The sequence below is a fragment of the Calypte anna genome, chromosome 7 (genome assembly GCF_003957555.1).
Source record: "Calypte anna isolate BGI_N300 chromosome 7, bCalAnn1_v1.p, whole genome shotgun sequence".
NCBI lineage: Eukaryota > Metazoa > Chordata > Aves > Apodiformes > Trochilidae > Calypte > Calypte anna.
Genome location: NC_044253.1, coordinates 18,899,517 through 18,920,683, shown reverse-complemented (window position 1 = coordinate 18,920,683; position 21,167 = coordinate 18,899,517). Strand labels below are relative to the sequence as shown.

Here is a 21,167-nt window from a genome sequence, read left to right as displayed (position 1 = left end):
CAGTCAGTCCACGTATAGTACTAGATAGCTCAAAAGGTTACACTATTATCCAAAAGTCACTCCTCTTCTGTCTCAGATTTTCGATTTTCTGCACATCCACATGCATGCCAACCAGTGATCAAAGAGAAGGCACTAAATGGGTAAAGCTAATCCTCAAGTGTATTATACAAGCATAAAATATTTTTTCCCCATAAACTCATTTCTGGTTAAAAAAAACGTAATACTACTTCTAAAATGTAGCACTTGTATTGGTAGAAACATAAAAAGACTTGTGAAAAATCTACTTCCAGAAATCTTTGCTCCTTTATCATATGCATATTTTTAAGAGAGGCTGTGCACTCTTGCAATTGATCATTCCCAGTTTTCCCCCCCTGCTGCCAATGCACACCTCACCAAAACAGAGAAACAAAGCATCTGAAGAATGATGGCCAGTCCTTAAGGACATGTAACTAACTAATACTAACCAGTCTTTCAATAATACTGCCTCCTGGGATCCACTCTTTCACTTTATACCTTTTCTATTTATGCTTTTCCCAATATGTGTATATTTTAAAACCATAATTAGCTCTAAGGAAAACTTCAGCCTTGTCTTTTAATCTTTACAGATTACCAGTACAGCATTAAGTTTAGCTATTGAAAAGTAATCAAATGCAACGCTTGTAAGCAGCAGAGCTGTTTAGGGTGCAAGATCAGTTGTCTTTTCAGAAATTCAGAAGGTGCCTGATTTGTCATGCTCCCTGACACAAGAAAGGTCATTGTTTACCTTCTTCTCTGTAAGATAAGGTGGAGTTCAAAACATCTATGTATAGTTTTGCTGATAAATTAAAATGAGCTCATTTCCCAAGTGATGTGAATGTCAGTTGCACCAAAGAAGAGTGTTCAGCAGAAAAAATCTACTTGTGTCTTCACATATAGACTTGGAAAATAGTTCTACAAGAGACCACTCAGTTGGGAGGGAGCAGAAATCAAGTCCCTGTTCCCAAAAGAATACTGTGAACAAGAAAGCCCAAATATCCCTCCATACAACTGAATGACCCAGCATTTCTTTAGAGTGTTACGCTCCTTTTTGTCAAGTATCACCCAAAAGAAAAGATAGATCCCTGCTTAACACTATCTTGCCCAAATTGTTTCACAGTTTGTCAGTCATGGAACATTTTGAAAGATGCAGGTGTGGGTTAGACCACTTTCAGGTTCAGGAAAGAACAGTAAGCAAGCTTCCCACTTTCTTAGGAAGCACTCACAACTACAATAAGCAAGGACACATCTATCCATGGTAAAAGAGAAAAACCCAGTACCCTACAAGTCCACCCATAGAAGAGGGATCTCAGTGCATGAAGACGCCTATACTCTAAAGCATCTCAGAAATTCAGACATCCTACTGTATTACTATGTCCATTTCAGACAAGTGGAAATCCCAGAGAAATGGAAAACTACTTAATTGCCCATTGCAGGTTTTGCACAGACAAGTTCTACTCTCTAGGGTAAAAACACAGTATATGTTTATTACTTCAGAAGCTGCAGCTGTAGAAAACCATCAGCTTGATTTCATGAGTTGCAAATGCTTTTTTAACGGCCTCCACTGAAGGCCTGTAAGAAAATGCTTAGCAGAATTACAAACTTCAAAGGAACCACACCAACAGAATGTCATGGCTGGCAATGAAAAGCAGGACAGTAGAAAGCAAACATCAGGAATTATTTTAAACCAATTTCTCAAGAAGTGTCAGAAAAGGAAAGTTAGAAATTTTGTCAAGGCAACTTGTCAAGGCAGAGATATCTCTTTTGAGACAGATCAGGTTTGGGATTCTTCCGGGGCCTCTCTTCAAAAGTTAATATTAAAAATTAAAATCAGCATTTCTTACACATAGTTTGTTACACCTCAGTTAGGAACAACACTTAATCCAGTGACATAATCTGCTGTCTTTCTGCATCATTGTAAATTATAATTTTGGTGAAATAAATGAGCAATAGAAGCTGAAGAATGGGCTTTCATTCAATGTTCAGAGAAATAAAGTCAGTGAGTTACATGCAAGACGAAATCATTCAAGCTCTCCTATATTTAAAACTTGTTGTATGTGTTTATATTCAGTGTGTCCATGTAATGTAGAGGTGTATGTTAGCCAATGGTCTCTTAATTTCTGCAGTTTTCCTACCATATCTCTTATGGACCTTCTTTGATAAGGTCAGTCAGTATTTATCTTAAAAACTGGCCATAGCTGTGGTCTCGTGATAAGAGATGCAATGCTTAGACATCAGAAGGAGACGGGTGGAAGAAATGTACTTTTGTCTGAAGATCAGATGATCTGACAGTTAAATGGTATACCAAAGATGATCCTCTTATACAGCTACATCAACAGGGAACATAATAAAGGTTGGCTAAACAATCATGAGTATTTCTGCTACTTACTGAGTATGTAACAATGTAACATTGTGAGTGAAAAAAACTGTATTTGTAACCAAACTAACTTCTGGTATCTACTAGCAGGAATATTAAACACTTCCCTTAGGCTACCAGGGAATATTGCTAGAAAAGGCCTCATTTGTAATTAGATTAGCTATAATAGGTTGCAGATGCAAGCACTTTTACCAGTCAACAAGTGCTTTGCATTAAAATACAAGAGGAAAAGTCCAGTACAAGCTGGAAGATACAGGAGGGCCCATTTCAAATACATGCATTTATCAAGTGAGATTCTGTTTTTGATAATTTAATCTAGTAATGTACAATACTTATAAAATACTTTCATATACAAGTCAGAAACAGAAAAAAACCCATTATGGAATAATTTAAAATTCTAGATTAAAGCTGATCATTCTATACAGATCAAAACCACACCTCTAATCATCCAATCAACACTAAAATTAAACTAAATATTAATAATTTAAATCTGCCTATAAATAAAACAAAAATCTAGTATTGAGATGCAAGTAATACAAGACTTTCTAATAAACATATTTCAATCTAGTAACACAGTAAGGCAGAACAAGAAGATTTTCATACAGAAAACCAGTCAGTTTTAGCTATATTCATGGGATTTTTGTCCACTTCAACTGACACTTAGATGCCTGATCTTTTAAACCCCCAAAGGAAAACAACAGCTTTGCAAAAAGTAAAGTGAATGGGTTTGTGTTACACATAATGTATCACTATAAAAACTGTAATTCTTCCTCATCTGCACAGGAATTTTAGTCACACCCAGGATCAGCAGCAGTATCACTGAGTGTCTGATCAGTAACATACCAGATATTGACAAGAAATAATGAACAACGCACAGAATAATAAAGGTAATTGAAAGACTTAAGCTCAAAACCTGTTGTGGGTTGTTTCATGTTTTTTTTTTAAACCAGCATTTTGATCAGGCTGCTTCTAAAACCATGACTGAATTACTTTTAATCATTATTTTTTCTTAAATTTAATCTACACTACATTCTGAAGACAGACACAGGAATTTTCTTTAAAATCCCTATTCATAAAGGAGGTTATACCACAACCATCCCGGAATTCAAGGAGAACCATCAGTTCAGTACAATCGTGCACTGACACCTAGTGAATACTTGGAGTAAAGAAATCCTGTAGCTTATGTTCTCATTACCCACACAGGACAAGTCTTACCAACATATTAAGGCTGACAAGATGGTTCACATACCAACTATGCGTCCTTTCTACTCAAAGACAAAAGGATGTGCAGTATTTTTCTACACAAGCATGAGAACACACATAGAGTATGCAGTATTATGACTTGCTTGAAAAACGTCTGTGTCCCTGTAAACAAGTCACTACCTCATTTTATTTTTCACCCATAATGACAGCCTAATGACTACTGCACAATACGTCACTGAGACCAGCCAGACATCTCCAAGTTCTGAGATGAGATGCATTTTGCTATCCTCTGTATCCACTCAGGCAGTCAGCTGGCTCCACACATGGCACAATTGTTCTGTTTCCATTACGTAGCAGATGGTGATGGAGATGATCTGAAAAGCCCTTAAATGTGAACAGCACATGCTGAGGAACAGTGGAGACTGCAACCAGAGGATTTATAGCCGAGAACAATCTGGGGTCAGCGACTGTGTCATCACATTGTCACCCCTGCTAATGCATCTCAGCAGCGATGCAGCAGTGAGCTGTTTGACCTATTCATCCAGCTTCATGCAGAATCACCAGCTCCACATCCTTGCCATATACAATGGCAAAGCCTGACTGGGCTACTCACAACTCTCCTTATTCTGCAATTGCATCTAAGGGATCTCTTCTCCTAAACATTGCACATTTCTCAAATGCTAACAACTGCTTTTCCTCTTGAATTTTCAGAGAGCACTGAATGCAGTGGAAAACTGCACTGCCTGGGATTAACAAAGTTATGCAAACAAATACTGAAATAAACCTTCAAGCTTTAACAAATGGGCTGAGGTTGTTTGGGGAGGGTGGGGGAGGAGGTACACAATACACTGCCACATGCTACCAGTCACTGTAAATCTTTGCAGATCCATGTTCAAAATTCTGATTTTCATATCCCAACTTCCTTGAATTCCCAAACATTAGGAGACCCCAAAAATCACCTACATCATTCTTAATGATACACCAGTGCAGGCTACAAGCTTGTTTTCAGCATTAGCATGGAACCAATTTGAAAGTTGTTTTCCAAGAGAAGGGTGCCATGCACCCACTGAGTTCAATTCATCTAGAAAGCCACTGGGTAGAGGGGCTGTGAGGAAAAAAAGTAAAACCAGTCATCTCAAAGCTTCTGACTTCGCTTAAAAAACTGATATTGTTGCACATTTCACTTCATCCATGCCTAGGTACTGATGTGAAGCTCAATTTCTCTCTCATGTATCCAGAGGTTATTTTGACACAGCTATCACATACCCAGGCAACAGAACTAGTGGAAGGTATTTGGATGGAGTTATTACCTAAATATTACATTTCCCTACTCTCATACAATACCTGTCCAGCAGAAGTACATGTTTTCGCATGAGTAGCTTCAGCTGCAGAGATCAATGCAGTGGGTTTCTTAGTGTTTTTTATTGATTCCACAATAAACCTACATGTGTGTGTGGTGACAGCAGCATGGGGAAAACAAGCAGGTCTCCCTGCCCAAGCCACATGAAAATCTGCAGGCCACTGGCAGACTTTGCTTTCCAAATTTGGTTTCAATGAATTGCTACATTTCCGTTCAAATGTCATGAAGAACCATTCTTAGCTACACTATTCAGATCTTTTTGCAACACAGACACTAATTGCCTCACTTACCTAAGATGTTGTTTTCAGTAACTAGATAATTCCCATTTTTTTACCAGTTACACAAAACAAACAAACAAAAATAAATAAATAATTTAAAAAAAAAAAAAGGAAAAAAAAAAAGAGACTATCAGGGGGTGTATGGAAGCAACCTCACAAATCTGAATTGGCTTCTTTTTTTGAAACAAGTGCTCAAAAAAGAACAACAACATAGAAAACCTATCTAAATTTAGAAAAAGTGACCCATGTCCTAAGCAGAGTTACTCTATCACAGCTTCTCCTATAACTATTTCTTTCAGGATACATCTCAGACATCCCACACCACCCATGTATTTAAATTAGAAGGTGACAGGTAGACACACTCACACAAAACCATTAAGATTATTGCCACTGTTACTGATGCTGAATCAGGTACCATATTTTGAGATGCTCCAGTTAAGATGTGCAAGTTCATTTAAAAAGTAAATATTTAAATACATTTTGGAAACAAATCCAAGTCAAAATAAGCATTAGCAAAAACCCATAAAAATCCTGAGCAACTTTAAGTGTCCTTACTTTTTAATACTCATTAACATTGTTCACAAAGAGATACAAATTTATATGCATATACAATGTCCTCCTGTTTATCAAGGCTTCACCTTGAAGATGACGTTTTCCATGCTGTCCCTACAGTAAGCCTTTACAAATATTCCACCATTTCTTAAGCTATATTAAAAATTAGAACTGATAACTGTATTCTTGTTACACAGGAATTCACATCTACTTGCAATCTTACATGCAAACCACAGATTGTTAAGGGGCCAGAGATGGGGGAGTTGGGGGAGCAGGGTGCAAGATCAGCTTTCATGGATCAAAATTTCTTGTGTGATAAAGAAAATTTATATCCCCTCAAACCTGGTACAGTATTCTGCTCTGCAGACTAAAAATCCTTGTTGCTATGGGAACTGCAAAAAAAGCCACTCATTACATTGCAAGGATACAACAGAAACACGTCTGCTGGCAAATTACCAGCAGTTCAGGTTTTCATACAAAAAACACTGGTATTTTCAACCTGAAAACAAAGTTCTACACCAAATCTTACTTCTGAACTCTCCTTCCACAAATATTTTGTGAAATTTTCACTAAAATCTATTCATATGTATATATTCTTTATATAAAACAAGGTAAACAAGTTAGCATTTAAGATGTGCAGAAAATCCAACATGTATACATTTTTTCCAGATATACCTAGTACAAAGTTCATGCTAATGACTTACATTGCTCCATCCACACATAGGACAGTAAACAGACCTTTAAAAAAACAAACAAAAACAAACAACAAAAAAATCCCCACAACCAAACCAAAAAACCTACAGTAAAGCACCAGATGAGCAGCATATTAAGAAAAGACTTTTCAGTAAGACCAACTGTTTAAAGCAAGATTTAAACAAAATTGTTTAAAACAATATTTAAGGTTGGTTACACATGCAATTTACCCTTTGCAACGGTGTTCTCACCAGGTAACAAAAATTAATGTTTGATTACTAAAATAGAATATCATGCCTTTTGAGACAGCTGCTGGCACTTCAAAGCAAAGTGAAAAATCAGTGTCAAACCTAGAGTCATTCAATTCCCACTTGAACACAAACAGTTCCCAGAAGTGTGAATAAAACAACCAACACACTGATCAAAGGATCCATGTAATAACATGGAATTCACATTCTCAAATACACCCTTTCCAACACCATATTATAATCTGATACAGGTACTCAATTTTCCTGTCAAACATATATTATCTTAAATGTCTCAGAAACACTACATGAAAAGTACTACATAGATGTGCTGTTAGAATGATCTGACCTCTTGGTCATATGCCAACTTGTAACACAGCAATGAAGTTGGGAAGAACCCTGGAGAAAGCAGTTTTGCAGAGCAGTATCTGCAAACACTTCCTTTGCCCATCAAAGCAGTCTCAATACAGATTTTAAGCACGTTTATTTTAACATTATCATTAAGTATCACAGTGTAACAAACTACTTTAACAAGAAACCTTGGAAACTAAGTACAAATCTTATCTGTGGCCTGGTTCATGGTTCCAAGGGGCTCTGCAGAGGAAGTTAATTAGAAAACATTCTTTTTTATCTGTTATTACAAACACCCTTTTTTAATCTAACAACACTTGCTTATCGGACAGCACATCACACCAAACATTACCCCATTGGAACCAACTAGTTCTGATGAACTCTTCATTTCATGCCCCTCCTTGGAGCACTGATTAGGGCAGCTACCTAAAATTTAGCCATGCCCACTCTCCTTTCTGACCTAGCATGCATACCCTAGCACAGAGCTGAACAGTTCTTAGGAAATGCTTCAATAAGTCATCAAATAACTGAGGATATTCAGTCATGAAAGGCTGCTTTTTTTTCTACCTGTCAAAGCCATACAGTAAACAGTATGATGGGAGGTGGGGTAGGATCTTTATTACAGCTTGCAGAAATTGCAATTTAATTTGGACTAAAGCAGTCAAGCAATTTACAACAGCAAAGTGAAGAAGCTTGCAGTACTTTTACAAATAAAAATTTATATTCGTAGTAGCGTGGCATTATTAATTTGACAAATGTTTAGAACATGCAAACATAGAGGTGTCTTTTCCTCAGGAGTGACTGGTGAAGAAGGTCTATGAACTAAGAAAGTAACTCATATAACAACATATAGTACAACTATAGCAAAAACGTGGGAAAATATTTAATCTTCTACATAATTTTATCTGCATATACATCAATCCCTCACTTAACCCTACATACATTTGATAAGTCATTATTTCAGTAATATGGATACTCTGTATTTCTCAGTTCATATACACGTTAGGCATCCATCTTTGCTGCCAGGGACAACCAACTCTCCTTTTCACTCTTGTTTCTCCAAATTAGCCACCATCAACCACCTGTAGAAGATTAGTATATTTAACTGTTTAGAAAAGAAACCAAGCAGCCCCATTCACCCCTCTCTCCACATTCAACAAGCTGATGAAATCCATTGATCTGTGCTGTAACATCTGTCTGTTGTTAAAGCAAGCTGCTACTTCTATTGCTGTAGTACCCATGTGACAAATACCAAACCATCTGAATATGTATTCATATTCGTACAGACCATGTTTCCTAAGTAAAACAATTTACCATAGCCAATATATGTTTTAACAACACAATTACAACTTCCTGCAGTTGCTTATTGCTTATTTTCCCCCTAGTTGTTGTGATGAAGTTACAAAGACAGTAAATAATTTTAAAGTATCATTAGAATGACCTAACAGAACCCAAAATCTAAACAGTAGAGGCAAGAGATAACAATGACAAAATCAGAGTAAGGTAACATTGTATGGTGCAAACACTTGTCAGTCCTACTATGCAAGTAAGGGTCTCCAAAGCATGAAGAAGCCAGCCTACATTCAACTGCTTTATATTCTAGAAATCTCAGACTACCTAACTCAAACTACAAACAGATTTCACTAGGTTCAACCAAACTTACACCACATATCACAGAAAGTTGTGACTGTTTCATGATAAAAGATAGATTTAAAAAGCTCGATCTAAGCTACCTAAGAACACTTTAAAACTCAGGATGCTTAGTCAGAAACAAAGATAAGTAGAAACAACTCCTCTGAGTTTTCCAGTTTTCCTTTATCTTAAACAAATCATGACATTTTAGTGGCTCACCCTCAACTAGTGAGGTACGCTGCTGGCCTAGCCTGAATTATGCTTCATACAATAAACACAAAAAATTACATATTAAAACAAAAGCCATAGTTAAAAACAGGCATACAGAGAGGGCACATCTTAATGTCAATTTCTAAATGCAGTATTTTAGAGACTGCAATTACTGTAGCTTGCTTTCCTCTGACAAGGCTAAACACCAGAAATACTAATACTAAAGTCACCCCAGGTTTTTGTCTCTCTAGCATCTTTGCCCTTGTATCTTTATTTACTTCACCACTTCACAGACTAAATATAAACATCTGAGAGCTTTAACTGTATACTATTTATTGAGTTTCCACACTGTTTACAAAAAGGCAACAAATGCACACTTTACAAATGTAATCACTCATAGCAGTCTTTAACAAATCTTCACCAAGGAAAACACAACCTCATTCAGAACACTGCAAAATCAGATGTGTCCAATTCAGCAGTATTAGTAAAAGAACATGGGAAAGTGAGAACCCCTTTCCTCCTGAAACAACTCTTTACCTCTGCTAGTCTGTGCCAACCACTGCCCCAGCCCAATCATTTGTCTTTCCTGCATACTTAGGCCAGAAAACATTTTGGACCAAGAAAGAACTGATGGTATCTGTTGCTCCCGACTTTGCTGCACTCAGCACATTTAGAACATGGTTTCCCACACAAGATTAGCCCAGCCTCACAGCACATGTCCAGAACCACAGGGAGCACAGAAACCCCATAAGAAGTCTCCCAGTTATTCCACTCCCAGTGTAAGACTGGATACACCAGCTACCACCTGCCACCCTCATGCCACTCTGCCACCACACCTGCAGCAAGGCGGGTGGGCCTGGACACCCACCTTGACACCAGCATTCCCACAGCCACGCCTGGCTTAGGACAGTACTTACACCAAGGGGCCCTGAGCTGCTCAGCACAGCTGGGAGCAAAAGTGTGGGGAACTTGGAAAACCTGAGCACAGCTAAAACCCACAGAGCCCTAAAAGGATGCCACAGGCCACCTTACCTTGCAGCTGAACGTCTCAGGTACGTGAAACCCAGGAAGGGCAGTTTTATAGACGAGAATGCAGTATTTTGCAGGCAACTTGCAAACCCACGTACTAGTAGAGTTGGTTCTCTTCCTCACCAAGAAACCCCCAACTCCAGGGCTAACAGAGAGGTGCAACTTTGCTCCACAGCCTCCTCTGCAGTTACAGACACCCAACGTACTCGCAAGTAGTCACCCGAAGAACTGGCGTTTCAGGTGACTCTGCCACCGCCTGAGTCCACCGGGCCTGCGCTGGCCGTTATGAATAACGCGAGTAACGGGAACGCCTGGCCGCTGCGCTCCCGGGTCGGGTAACACCGCGCAGATCCCCAAGGCCGCTGCTCCCCTCAACCCCCCTCCCAACACCGCCCTCACCTGCCGCCTGCCCGAGCCCGCCCTCACTAACACGGTGCTGGGGCCGGTGCCGCCACCCGCTCCCCGCTGCCTTCCTGGGCCGCCCTCGGCGGCCGTTGGGCCGGGGCCGCTGGCGGACGTGCCGCCCGGCCGGAGCTCTCCGTGCCCCGGGGGACCCAGCAGCCCTCGGCCTGTCGGCGGCACGCCTAACGCGCCGCGCCCTCCATCGCACTCCGCTTACCTGCCCCGGGGCTGCAGATGCGGGGAGGGGCCCCGAAAAGCACCCGATGGCGGCCGGGCTGGGCTCGGCGCGGTCGCTCGCTACCTGCCGTCCCGGGAGGCGGCCCCCACCCGCCGCTCCATGCCTCTCCGCGCCTGCCCTCCGTGCGGGAGAGGGGGGGTGGGGCGCTGCGGGCCGCGGAGCACGGCGCGGAGCGGCCGGGGAGCGGCGCTGTGCCGCAAGGGCTGCGGCAGCTGTGACCCGGCCCGTCGGTCGGTGTTTGCCGCTCGCCTAAGCAGAGGCTCTGGCTCTGAGCCACGAGGCCCCTGCGGGGACCCAACCTCACGGAGCGCTCGCCTCGGCATCATAAACAGCAGCAGGAAAGAGACTGCCAGAGCTGCTCGAGCCCTCGTTTCTCGCGTACCTGAGTCCGGCCCGCAGTGCCGCAGAGGGCGGCGGGGAGCATGAGGGCAACGTGCAGGAGAGTGCTGTGGTTAATAAAGCTGTGTTTCTGCCACTGGTTTTCAGTGTGCTAGCGGGTGTTTTTAATTACAGATAGATAGGGCGGGGGGGTTGGGGGAGGAAAAGGAGCGGGACGAGGGGAACCCAAGCAAAACCAGACCTTCTTGTATGTTTTCAGGTATTTAATTATTTTTTTAATTTTGTGTTAGCTTTCTGTTAGGTATAAATCCCTGCAAGAAACATACAGATTTCTTTTTCATGGTCTAATTCAGAAAAATATACACATATGTATCTGCATTTCCCATAATAATTTTCCTCTGACAAAAACCAATCAACCAGCCATAAGTTTTGTTCCTTAAATTACAGCATGTCAGATTCTCATATATTCCTTTCTCAGTCTCTACCATGACAACGGTTTTTCCACAAGCAGAAGTAAAAAACTAATTGCAAAACTGCAGCCTGAGGCCTTCTTCATTAGTATCTCAACTCATTTTGGAGTAAACACTCTCAGCCATTAGCAATTGAAAACTGGAGAGAAGCGAAGGGCAGCATCCTACTGCTGCGTTTGGAAGCATTTCTCCGCAGCTGGGGTCCATACCCAAAGCTAGGACTTACACACCACATACATAAATTGGGTATGTCTGATTTTCCTGATTGTCTACAGAGACGTATGTCTTCACATCTGTGATGATTATTCGAGTTTGTGTGTGTCTTCCTTAGCTTTTAATTTATTCAGTGTATCCTACTTTCAAGGCATTATTTACAAAGGAAAAAAAAAATCTTTTTAGAAAAAGCACTCAAATGTCATTGCTAGTTCTACTGCTTTCAGTCTTGAAAATGCTATTTTATTCATAATAAATTTTAGCGTGTTTTAGAAGATCAGAGATTACTTTGCAACAATGGAAATAAAATATTTTAATGCATTGAGAAGCTAATCCTTTGTCATCGTTAAAACCTAATGACAATTTCTTGTCCTCCAATTTTTCAGGAAACTGCTTTATGCCTCAAACTATAGGAAGCCCTGCTATAGTTTATATATAACATATATAACATATATATATAGCTTATATATATATATATAGTTTATATATAGGGGAAAACCAAATACTTTGACACCAGGCATTTTTCCAACATATTTCCATGCATCTCGTGAGGGATTCTGTAAAGTGGAGATTAAGTAATTTGCAAGACAAATCTGACACAATAAATTCTTATTTATGTTATTTCCCCCAAAATTTGAATTCCTTCTCAGTTCCATTTCACTTACTCTTGCAGTGCCTGTTCTACATCTACCTCCTGTATTCCAAGTGTCAGCTCTTCCATGAGATTATGTATGCCAGCTCTTTGGCAGTGAAAAGTACTGTCTAAATTCACCACAGAAGTTTATAGTATTTTTCACATTATAATTGCATTCAACAACCTAAGATTAAAAAAATGAAATAACACAACACTAAGAATTTGATGCTTTACCAAAACTTCCAGCAAAGCTTCTGATTTCTACACCTTGTATCTTAAAAGGAAAATAATGTATCATAAATATTTTGTTTTGTAGTAAACAAATTTTGTCTTATAAGACAAGGCTAATTCTTTACTTCAAATAGAAAATATCATTGAAATTATACGGGTTTGCAGCCTTGAGAGCTAGATTTGAGCTACCATATATAGCTCATATGTGTTCCTTTAACGTGTTTTTCTAGCTGTCTCAGAATATCTGACATGAAAAAGGGGCTTAAGCATCATGTACAAACAAACATTATCCTACATGAGAACAGTTTCAAATAGGATTAGATAACCTGAAGAGTATAAGTGCGAATAATATTAAAGACCTTTCTGAAGGCAGAAGGCTTCCACTTTTTTACTTTTTGCAAATCTATTATCATACTAAGTTTTAATCACTACACCTTATTTCTAACACCTCATACATTTGTATCTTACTTTCATAGCATCTCTTGATAGCCAATAGCTTTTAGTGATGAAAACAAAGACAACAATTAAATACAATAAAAAATGAAGTCTTTATTCTTTTGGCTCAACTGTAATGTGGTTTACTGTTCTTTATGGTAATAGCATTTTCCTGCATGCAGTTCACCGACACACAAGTCAATAGTTTTGTAAAAGGAGGAGTCAACATTGAATTTTTGCTTGTGTAAGAAACACAAAATGTCCTGATGTGATCAATTATACAAGTTTGCTATTTAATTCCTGTGGAAAAAAAAAACACATTGTGGATCCCATATTATATTTAGAACAGTTCTAGTGCAGCATGAATCAACAAGAATAAGAATAGTCTATGTAAACAAACACTGGTAAAGATCTCATGAATAAAAAGACTATCTTGGAACTTCTGATGCAGGCAGTGCTAGAATTTTAAACAAATCTTCCCCACCACATTTCAATTACAAGTTATATCTATTTGGAAGCAAGTGCATTTGGACTCAGTTTGAAACTTATTTCACATTAAAATGTGTGCAAAAATACAGTACTAATAAAAAAGCAGAAACCTAAAGCTACCCCATTCTTTCCTTTGTTTCTTATTCTGTGAAGTTCTTGAATTAAAAAGTGCTATGGATAGAAAGTAACAAAAGTGACAGTGACATCAACCTGAAGATAATTCTCATTTCTCATTTTATGTACAAAACGCTGAAAAATAAAATAAAATGGTATTTTTTACAGTATTTATATTTTCTTAGAAAATTCTATCCATGTATTTTTCAACAGATTAAGCAGTTTGCAACATATCCTGTACAGTCTGACTATACACCGTACAGTAGTCACTTAAAATGGTAGAATGCAAAGCAAGAAGCTCTTAAATACCTGCAAACTATTGCTTGATGTCAAGAAAGAATGATAACCAATTGAACAATTTGTTTCACTTAACCACTGAGATATGGCTTCCCATATTAGACTTTTAACAGTGGAAGGAGGAAAATTACAGCAGCAAAGGCCAGAGAAACATGCATCAGTGATATCTTCCAAACTATCTATAATGGTACAGAATACTTCATCTTAGCTTTTGAAAGCTTGCAAACTACACTTATTGTGGTACATATTTGATGCAATTTATATTGTGCACAGGTCATTATTTGTTTGCTCAAACATGCACCACAGATAAAATAACTATTTACATAGACGGTACTTTTTAATCAACACATACAATGTCAACCTTGCTGAGAGCAGAAGATGGCTAAACAATACTGCAGGGTGAAGCAGAACAACTTCATAATTTTTAAATTTTGCAGGTTTTTGGTAAATTCAATTTCCCAAATTCAGGTAAACTCTTTTCTACATTAGAATACTTAAACATGGACTTCATGTCCCTCAGTAAATTTTTTTTATGCAGTTTGTTCAACTACAGTTAAATGAATTATGAAAAAATAAAATATCTGTTCTATTATTGAAGACTCTATGGGACTTTACAGGCACGTTAAGATTTATCTGGATGAGATACTAGATGGATACTGTTATTAAGCACCTCAAAATATAGAGCCACCCTGAAACATGGAAGTAGTCAGACTGCTGCTTTGTGCGACGTCATGTTTTCTCATGCATGAACTAAAAGTGCAGCATGCCTTCATGCAAATCACTTCTGTCTGTACATTACAGAGAACCCCAGAGTAGAACACTTGGTTCTCATACCCTTTTCCCCAACAGAAAACCCATTTACAAAAATAGTCACATATAATAGTAAACAACTTGTGAATTAAAAAATGATACGTTCACCAACACTGATTTTTTTTTTTTTTGTAAAAATATGGCAAATGTGGCTGTTGAAATGCAAACAGTGGATACAATTTCTGTACTGTGTGTTTCATGTTAAACACAGAGATTCATACGTTCGCACCTTTGTTTTTTGAACTGGTCCCTACAGTCTGATTGGCCATTTTATCTTCTCTTCAGCAGTGTCAGCTGGTATTAAAAACAACAACCTCTTGTCAAGATGTTACCCTGTTTTACAGAGTTGCAGTTTGATGACGAGGGGTCACTGTCTTGTTATAGGCACTGACCTTTTAGATATAGATATATATAATTGTATATATATTTATATATGTAAAAACTGTCAGTTTGGCATGTACCTCCTACAGGAGTCCTGTTGACTCAAATACATACTTTCTCAGGCTGTAAACAGTTTATCACAAATAGAATTCTGTGTTACTTTCTACTTTCCCTGCTGTCTTTACCTTTATCTTCTTTTTCTGATTTATCTTTTTCATATTTATCCTTGTCTGGCTTTGTTACACTATCATAGGATGGTGGGGACGTCGTGGATGGGGTCATATCTGTTTTTTCTGGAGTAGAGTTCTCATTTAGTTTATCCATAATCATATCTTCTTTCATGGGCAGATCATCCTCCTCCTTACCTTTATCCTGGTTAAATATACATGAAACTTTTTTGACTTTTTGCCTTAAAAGATGACGTCTATAAGCACGCTGAATGATGACAGCAGATACCTCCTCCTGTTTCCTTTTCAGTGTGGTTGTAATTGGTTCGTAGGACACTTTTGAAGGATTGGCTGCCATGAAGCGATCTTCCATCTGTATTCTGAGGGCGTCCATCTCCCCACTTTCCCCCAAAACACGCTTTGTGAAAGCAAACAAAATGTCAAGGCAGTGAATTCTGTCCCCGCTTACCATGGGCAGATCCATTGCAATAAGCTGGACTTTGTTTGGTTTTGCTATAAGAAGAGGAGGATCTAATGAAGCTGCAAAGTCTGATAGTTTACTGAACTCTATGAATTGTGTTGCATCGGGATCAAACTTCTCCCAGACTTCATAGAACATCTCAAAGTCATCCTCGCTCAAGGGCTCAGCGCTTTCTTCAGTAGCAACACTGAAGTTCTCCAAAATCACAGCAATGTACATGTTCACCACTACCAGAAATGAGATGATGATGTAGCTGACAAAGAAGAAAATCCCAACAGAAGGGTTCCCACAGTCGCCTTTGACAGAGCTACCTGGGTGATCTTTATGAGGGTCACAGTCTGGCTCCCCACTGTTAAGAATTGGGGCAAGCAAACCATCCCAGCCAGCAGATGTGGTAATTTGGAACAGACAGATCATGCTGTTGCCAAACGTTTCAAAGTTGAACATGTCATCAATTCCAACTTCCCTCTTAACATAGGCAAAGTTGGACATGCCAAATATCGCATAAATAAACATGACCAGGAAGAGCAGGAGACCAATGTTGAACAAAGCAGGAAGAGACATCATCAAAGCAAAAAGCAGAGTGCGGATTCCCTTAGCGCCTTTAATGAGACGCAGGATTCGACCGATTCTGGCAAGTCGGATGACTCTGAATAGTGTGGGGGATACAAAATACTTCTCAATCATCTCGGCTAAGAACATACCTAGAGGAAAAAAAAAGTGGATATTTAAATTTAAATTAGTAAAAAATACTACCTTTAAAGCCACTGCTAAAGATTTTTCTTACAAAAATTTTAGAATTTTAAGAAGAATGGGACATTTGAATAGATTTTAGAAATTAGACATGCAGCTTTTTAGAAAACCTTTACAGTTTGGAATGCTAGGAAAATCCGTAAATACCAATAGAAATTCTTGAATAATTCATAGGTAATGAAAAATTTCATCAGTGACATTTCTAAATATTAATTGTATCACGACATGTGCAAACAAACACACATATACACTGCATCAGTCTTTTTAGGACAAACTGAAAACTAGACTATGTGGACTAACAAATGGTGAGACCAGAAAAATAACTTTCCATTTAACTCTAACAAAAATAATCTTTAGTTAATCTGAAGAAAGATCATATTGATCATAGTATTAAAATGCCATGTAATCAAGTTATGGTATTCAAAGGAAATAGATGTGTTTGAAGGGAACTGCAACTTCATAATCACATGTGAAATAACATGATCTCAAGTTTAGTATAAATGACACAGCAATTCCAAACATAAACTAATAATAAAAACGCTTCTTAGAACTCAATGAAGAGTAAAGGCATTGAGCATTATTTTATGTAACTCAAAGCAGAAACATAACTACATCTTGTTTCCATACACAATGGCAAAAACAATCTGCATACTAAAAGTTATGAGAATTTAAATTTACAGAATTTTTACTCAAGTTCTTACTACATGTTTTGGCTCTGCTTCTCCATTTGCTCACTCTAATTCAGGTATGGAACTGTAAAGCTGAGGGTTTTGCCCTGTCTTGGGTGTTTGCATGATAGTCTAACAACAGTCCCACATGGATTTTGCCCTGGGATTCTGGATTGCATGACTTTGTTTCTGAAACTGCTACTGTTAGTTTATATTAAAATTGCCTTTCCTGTATGGGTTTATTTCTATGCTGAGGAATTTCTACTGAATTCAGTATAAAGGTGTAATTTTAGCTAAGAAAAGTGAGATTTTATGAAAGCCATTGCTAAAAAAAATAATGTTACCATACTGTTCTTATTCTATTGATAATTGAAATCAGAAGAAAGAATTGTAGTCCGATGGTAGTGACAATGTTAACCAAAACATAAGCAAACTTTACATGCTAAAACCGCTTTAGTTTCCACAGAATTAGCCTTCCATGAAAAAGAATTGTTCTTACCTACTATGGAGAGAATCACAACCACAAAATCAAAAATATTCCAGCCTATAGTAAAGTAGTAATGTCGAAGTGAAATCAATTTCAGGACACATTCTCCAGTGAAAAGTACAATAAACACTAGGTTAATCCAGTATAAAATGTTTTCCATGTCTTCACTCTGATCATCTGTTTCTACCATCATTGTGACCATGTTAAGGCAGATAAGTATCATAATACTGATATCGAATGCTTGTTTTGTAACAAAATCAAAGACCATGCCTTGGAATTTGTTCTGGAGGGAAGAAAAATAAGACACATTATGATATGCATTGCTAAAATCACTTTTTTTGAAACTACTGAAAATTACTTAAATCTAGTATGAAGGGGATTTAATTCTTCCATTAAGTTCTCCATTTGTATAAATTTTCCAGTTCATACATGTAAGCACAAATTAAATAGAAATGCAACTATTATGTCTGTAAGCATTAAAGCAAGAATTGAAAAATGTGCATGCTGCATTGTTCTTAAAGTTGCAAAGGAAACTTTGCCACCCTTTACTAGTTCACTGTAAGCTTTTGAGACACACAATTAACTGAATAAAAATAACTGCAAAAAACTATTGGGGGGATTTAAGCAGAGTGAGAGTTAATAGCATTTCATTTGCAAGCAAACTTACAAGGTTTCTGAGTCCAGTATATTCAGTCTAGTTCTGAGTATTTAGTGCTCTTAAAGCTGCAAAAATAACTTCTGGAGGAGCTGGAATCACCCTCTGCCCCAGACAAACCCTGCTCTGCAGTGCTAGGGGAGCCCTGCTCATTTTATGGATTGTGCAACAGAAATGTGAAAGGCAAAATTATTCTTTTTTCAGACAGTGATACAGCAATTTTCCCCCTTACAGAAATTTCAGAGTCTTCCTTGATGTTTGAAAAAGCCTATGCCCTAAGGCCTTCATGTATTTTGACAAACACACTGCCACATTTAATTGTTCTAGTCAAATCAGTGTTTTGAAAAAATGCCACAGAATGTTATTGCTGTCAGCAGAGAGAAAATGAGGGAGGGAAAGGGGGAAGAAAGGGATGAGTCCTCCATGCGCAGACTACAAAAGAGAAAAAAAAAAACCCTGGATTTCAGATGAATAAGGCTTTTCTTATAGCACTTGTGTTTTTTCATCTCATGAGTTAATCAGCCTGAGGCCTAATTGAAACAATCCCATTTTAAAATAAATTTTAAAATAACAGAAAAGATAATTCTTACAGCTGGTCGAGGTATAGGCTTTTGTGGTTTCTTCGAACCCAATTTTTTCATTGCATTGTAGTATTTCTTCTGTTCTTCTGTCATAAAAATGTCTTGACCTCCAAAGTAAACCAAAGAGACAAAACCTGGTTACAATCAGATTTCTCTATTGATTACTTATAAGCAAAGATACTGAATAGAAATAATTACTTTTGTTCATATGCTCATCTCTGGGAAAAGTTTGGGCAGACATAAAAATCCTCTTTTATTATGATTATGAGTACTTTAGCAACAGAAAAATTATTTTATATATCCCACTCTAAATGTTTAAGACGGTTTTGTTTTTTTTTTTAACTTGCATTGTCTGTGGTGGACCTCCATTCAGAAGAGGGAAGAAAAAGAGGAGAGGGTCTTTAGGAAGGAGAGAAGCTTCTTCTTTGTTTTACTACATTCCATCAGTTATTACAGAGATACAATCTAATAAAATATTACATTCCCTTTTTTCCCTCTAGAGTAAATTTGGCAAAATTTCAGAACTGACACTATGATACCAAAGGATAATTAGAAGGTATCCGAGTGGTCATGTTTCACAACCTCTTCTCCCTCCAATGGGACAGGACTTGAAGCATGAGATCCTAGAGCTACTACATAAAGCCAATTTTCTTCCATCTCAACCTATTTCAGCACATGATCCAGCAGCACTTCTACAACTCCAGTAACACCTTGTGTAGCCAGATACTACAGTTAATTTCTGCAGCTGAAACACTGATACCTTTTGAGGCAGTCTTGGAAAAATACGAAGACTCAAGTGAGTACAAATACAATATGAATTCAGAAATCTACACTGCTGAGCTCTGAGACATGAAGGTAGCATAGCTAGAGATTTTATAGCTACATTTAGCTGTTTCATTGGGTAGTCTTTTTATATGTCTACTATAGACTCTGGCCTCAAATCTACTTACAAAGATGACATTTTGTATTTCACTGACCATGGATAGACATGTGGTGTCATTTGCCCATCAAACCCTCATCAATTCAAATTGTAAGCGTTAATAATTTAAAGTATTTAATTTACAGAGCATATATTACCGTATCATAAAAACAAAAAAAATGTTTTATGAATAAAGGTACTGGACCAAAAAAATCCAATTTTTTTAGCTTTCTTTCCAGGCTAATGATGAAGTACTTATCTTTTTTTTCTGCTGGTTGAAATTGTCTATGATGACACCAATGAAAAGGTTCAAGGTAAAGAATGATCCAAAGATGATAAAGATGACAAAGTATAGATACATATATAGGTTATCTTCATACTTAGGCTGATCCAAAACCTGAAAAAGGCATAGAAACTAAGTGTTAGTTTAACTGTGAGGACAGAATCAAATATTTGCTGGACAGAATTTAGGGCTCTGTCATCGTGATCTTCTCTTCTTAGAGTCAAGTTCCAAATATCCATCCCACTGATCATCAATCTAGGAAGTTACATTCTTAAAAAAGAACTTTGCTGTCATACTTGATGTTTAATTTTTAAAAATGTAACTAGCCTGTATGAGAACAGAATAAACAAACATGTCCACAACTGGTTGAATAGTATTGTAACATCTGTCTGAGTCTCAAGACAACCAGAAACACCATCTTGTAAAGTTGCCATCATTTCTGTTGTATATCTGACAGGAGGCTCCCAAAGTGGGCTTGTGGAGCTTTCATTACTATAGACACTGAAGCAACTATGATGGGCTATGGAAGACAGATATCCAAACTATATTTAGAGTAAGCATATTTTCTTGGTTCAGCTATGCACATTTACTGTAGTACAACAGGCCTCCTGCTGTGAGTGTAGCTTACAAAAAAAGCTGGAGTTTTTCCAGGTTAGTTTATTCTGTTGTCTACTTAGAACTAGAAGGGAGCTTGGACCATAGGAGCAAAGAGAAGGTAAAACTTTAAGAAAATATACAGGAGAAAAGTCAAGAATGTGTATGATGTCCTGAAGAAAGGAGCTAGGTGGTTTGCAGAGCACAGTGAAAGTCTGAACTTTAAAAAAAGATCACCCTTACAAAAAAATTCTCTCTAAGCTGTGTATTTGTGCCCATTTCCAAATGTGCACATCATGAGAAGAGGAAAAGTCACTGCCTGGCAATAGTTATGTCTGCTGTGGAACTGAAGAATTTTGGTCCAACTGCACTATAGAAAACATGGTAGTCTTTTGACCATTTATAGTTGACCACACTTCAGGATTGCTCCTCTGCTTTCTTTATCTATTCTATTTTTTCTATGGTTTCCACTTCCTTTAACTACATTAGTTAACATATAGTTAACTTTATTAACCATAATAAATCATCGTTCTGTAATTTTTACTGGTTGAAAGACATTAAAATTACATTCTCATATCCTG

The 21,167-nt window shown here is 37.9% G+C and overlaps 1 protein-coding gene across 13 annotated transcripts in view; it reads right to left on the bottom strand.

The window, feature by feature from the left end:
- Positions 1–13,001: 13,001 nt before the first annotated feature.
- LOC103533323 (sodium channel protein type 2 subunit alpha) overlaps positions 13,002–21,167 on the bottom strand; it is a 75,507-nt gene continuing 67,341 nt past the window's right edge. For 8 of the 13 annotated variants that reach the window (XM_030453825.1, XM_030453826.1, XM_030453828.1 and 5 more), the window contains 4 exons: positions 19,969–20,106; positions 18,800–18,904; positions 17,567–17,837; positions 13,002–16,350 (listed from right to left, as the gene is read on the bottom strand). In XM_030453825.1, coding sequence (XP_030309685.1) covers positions 15,155–16,350; positions 17,567–17,837; positions 18,800–18,904; positions 19,969–20,106 — 1,710 coding nt within the window. In that variant the 3' untranslated portion in view covers positions 13,002–15,154. The remainder of the gene's footprint in view (positions 16,351–17,566; positions 17,838–18,799; positions 18,905–19,968; positions 20,107–21,167) is intronic. The other 5 variants (XM_030453832.1, XM_030453837.1, XM_030453831.1 and 2 more) reach the window with 2 other exon arrangements.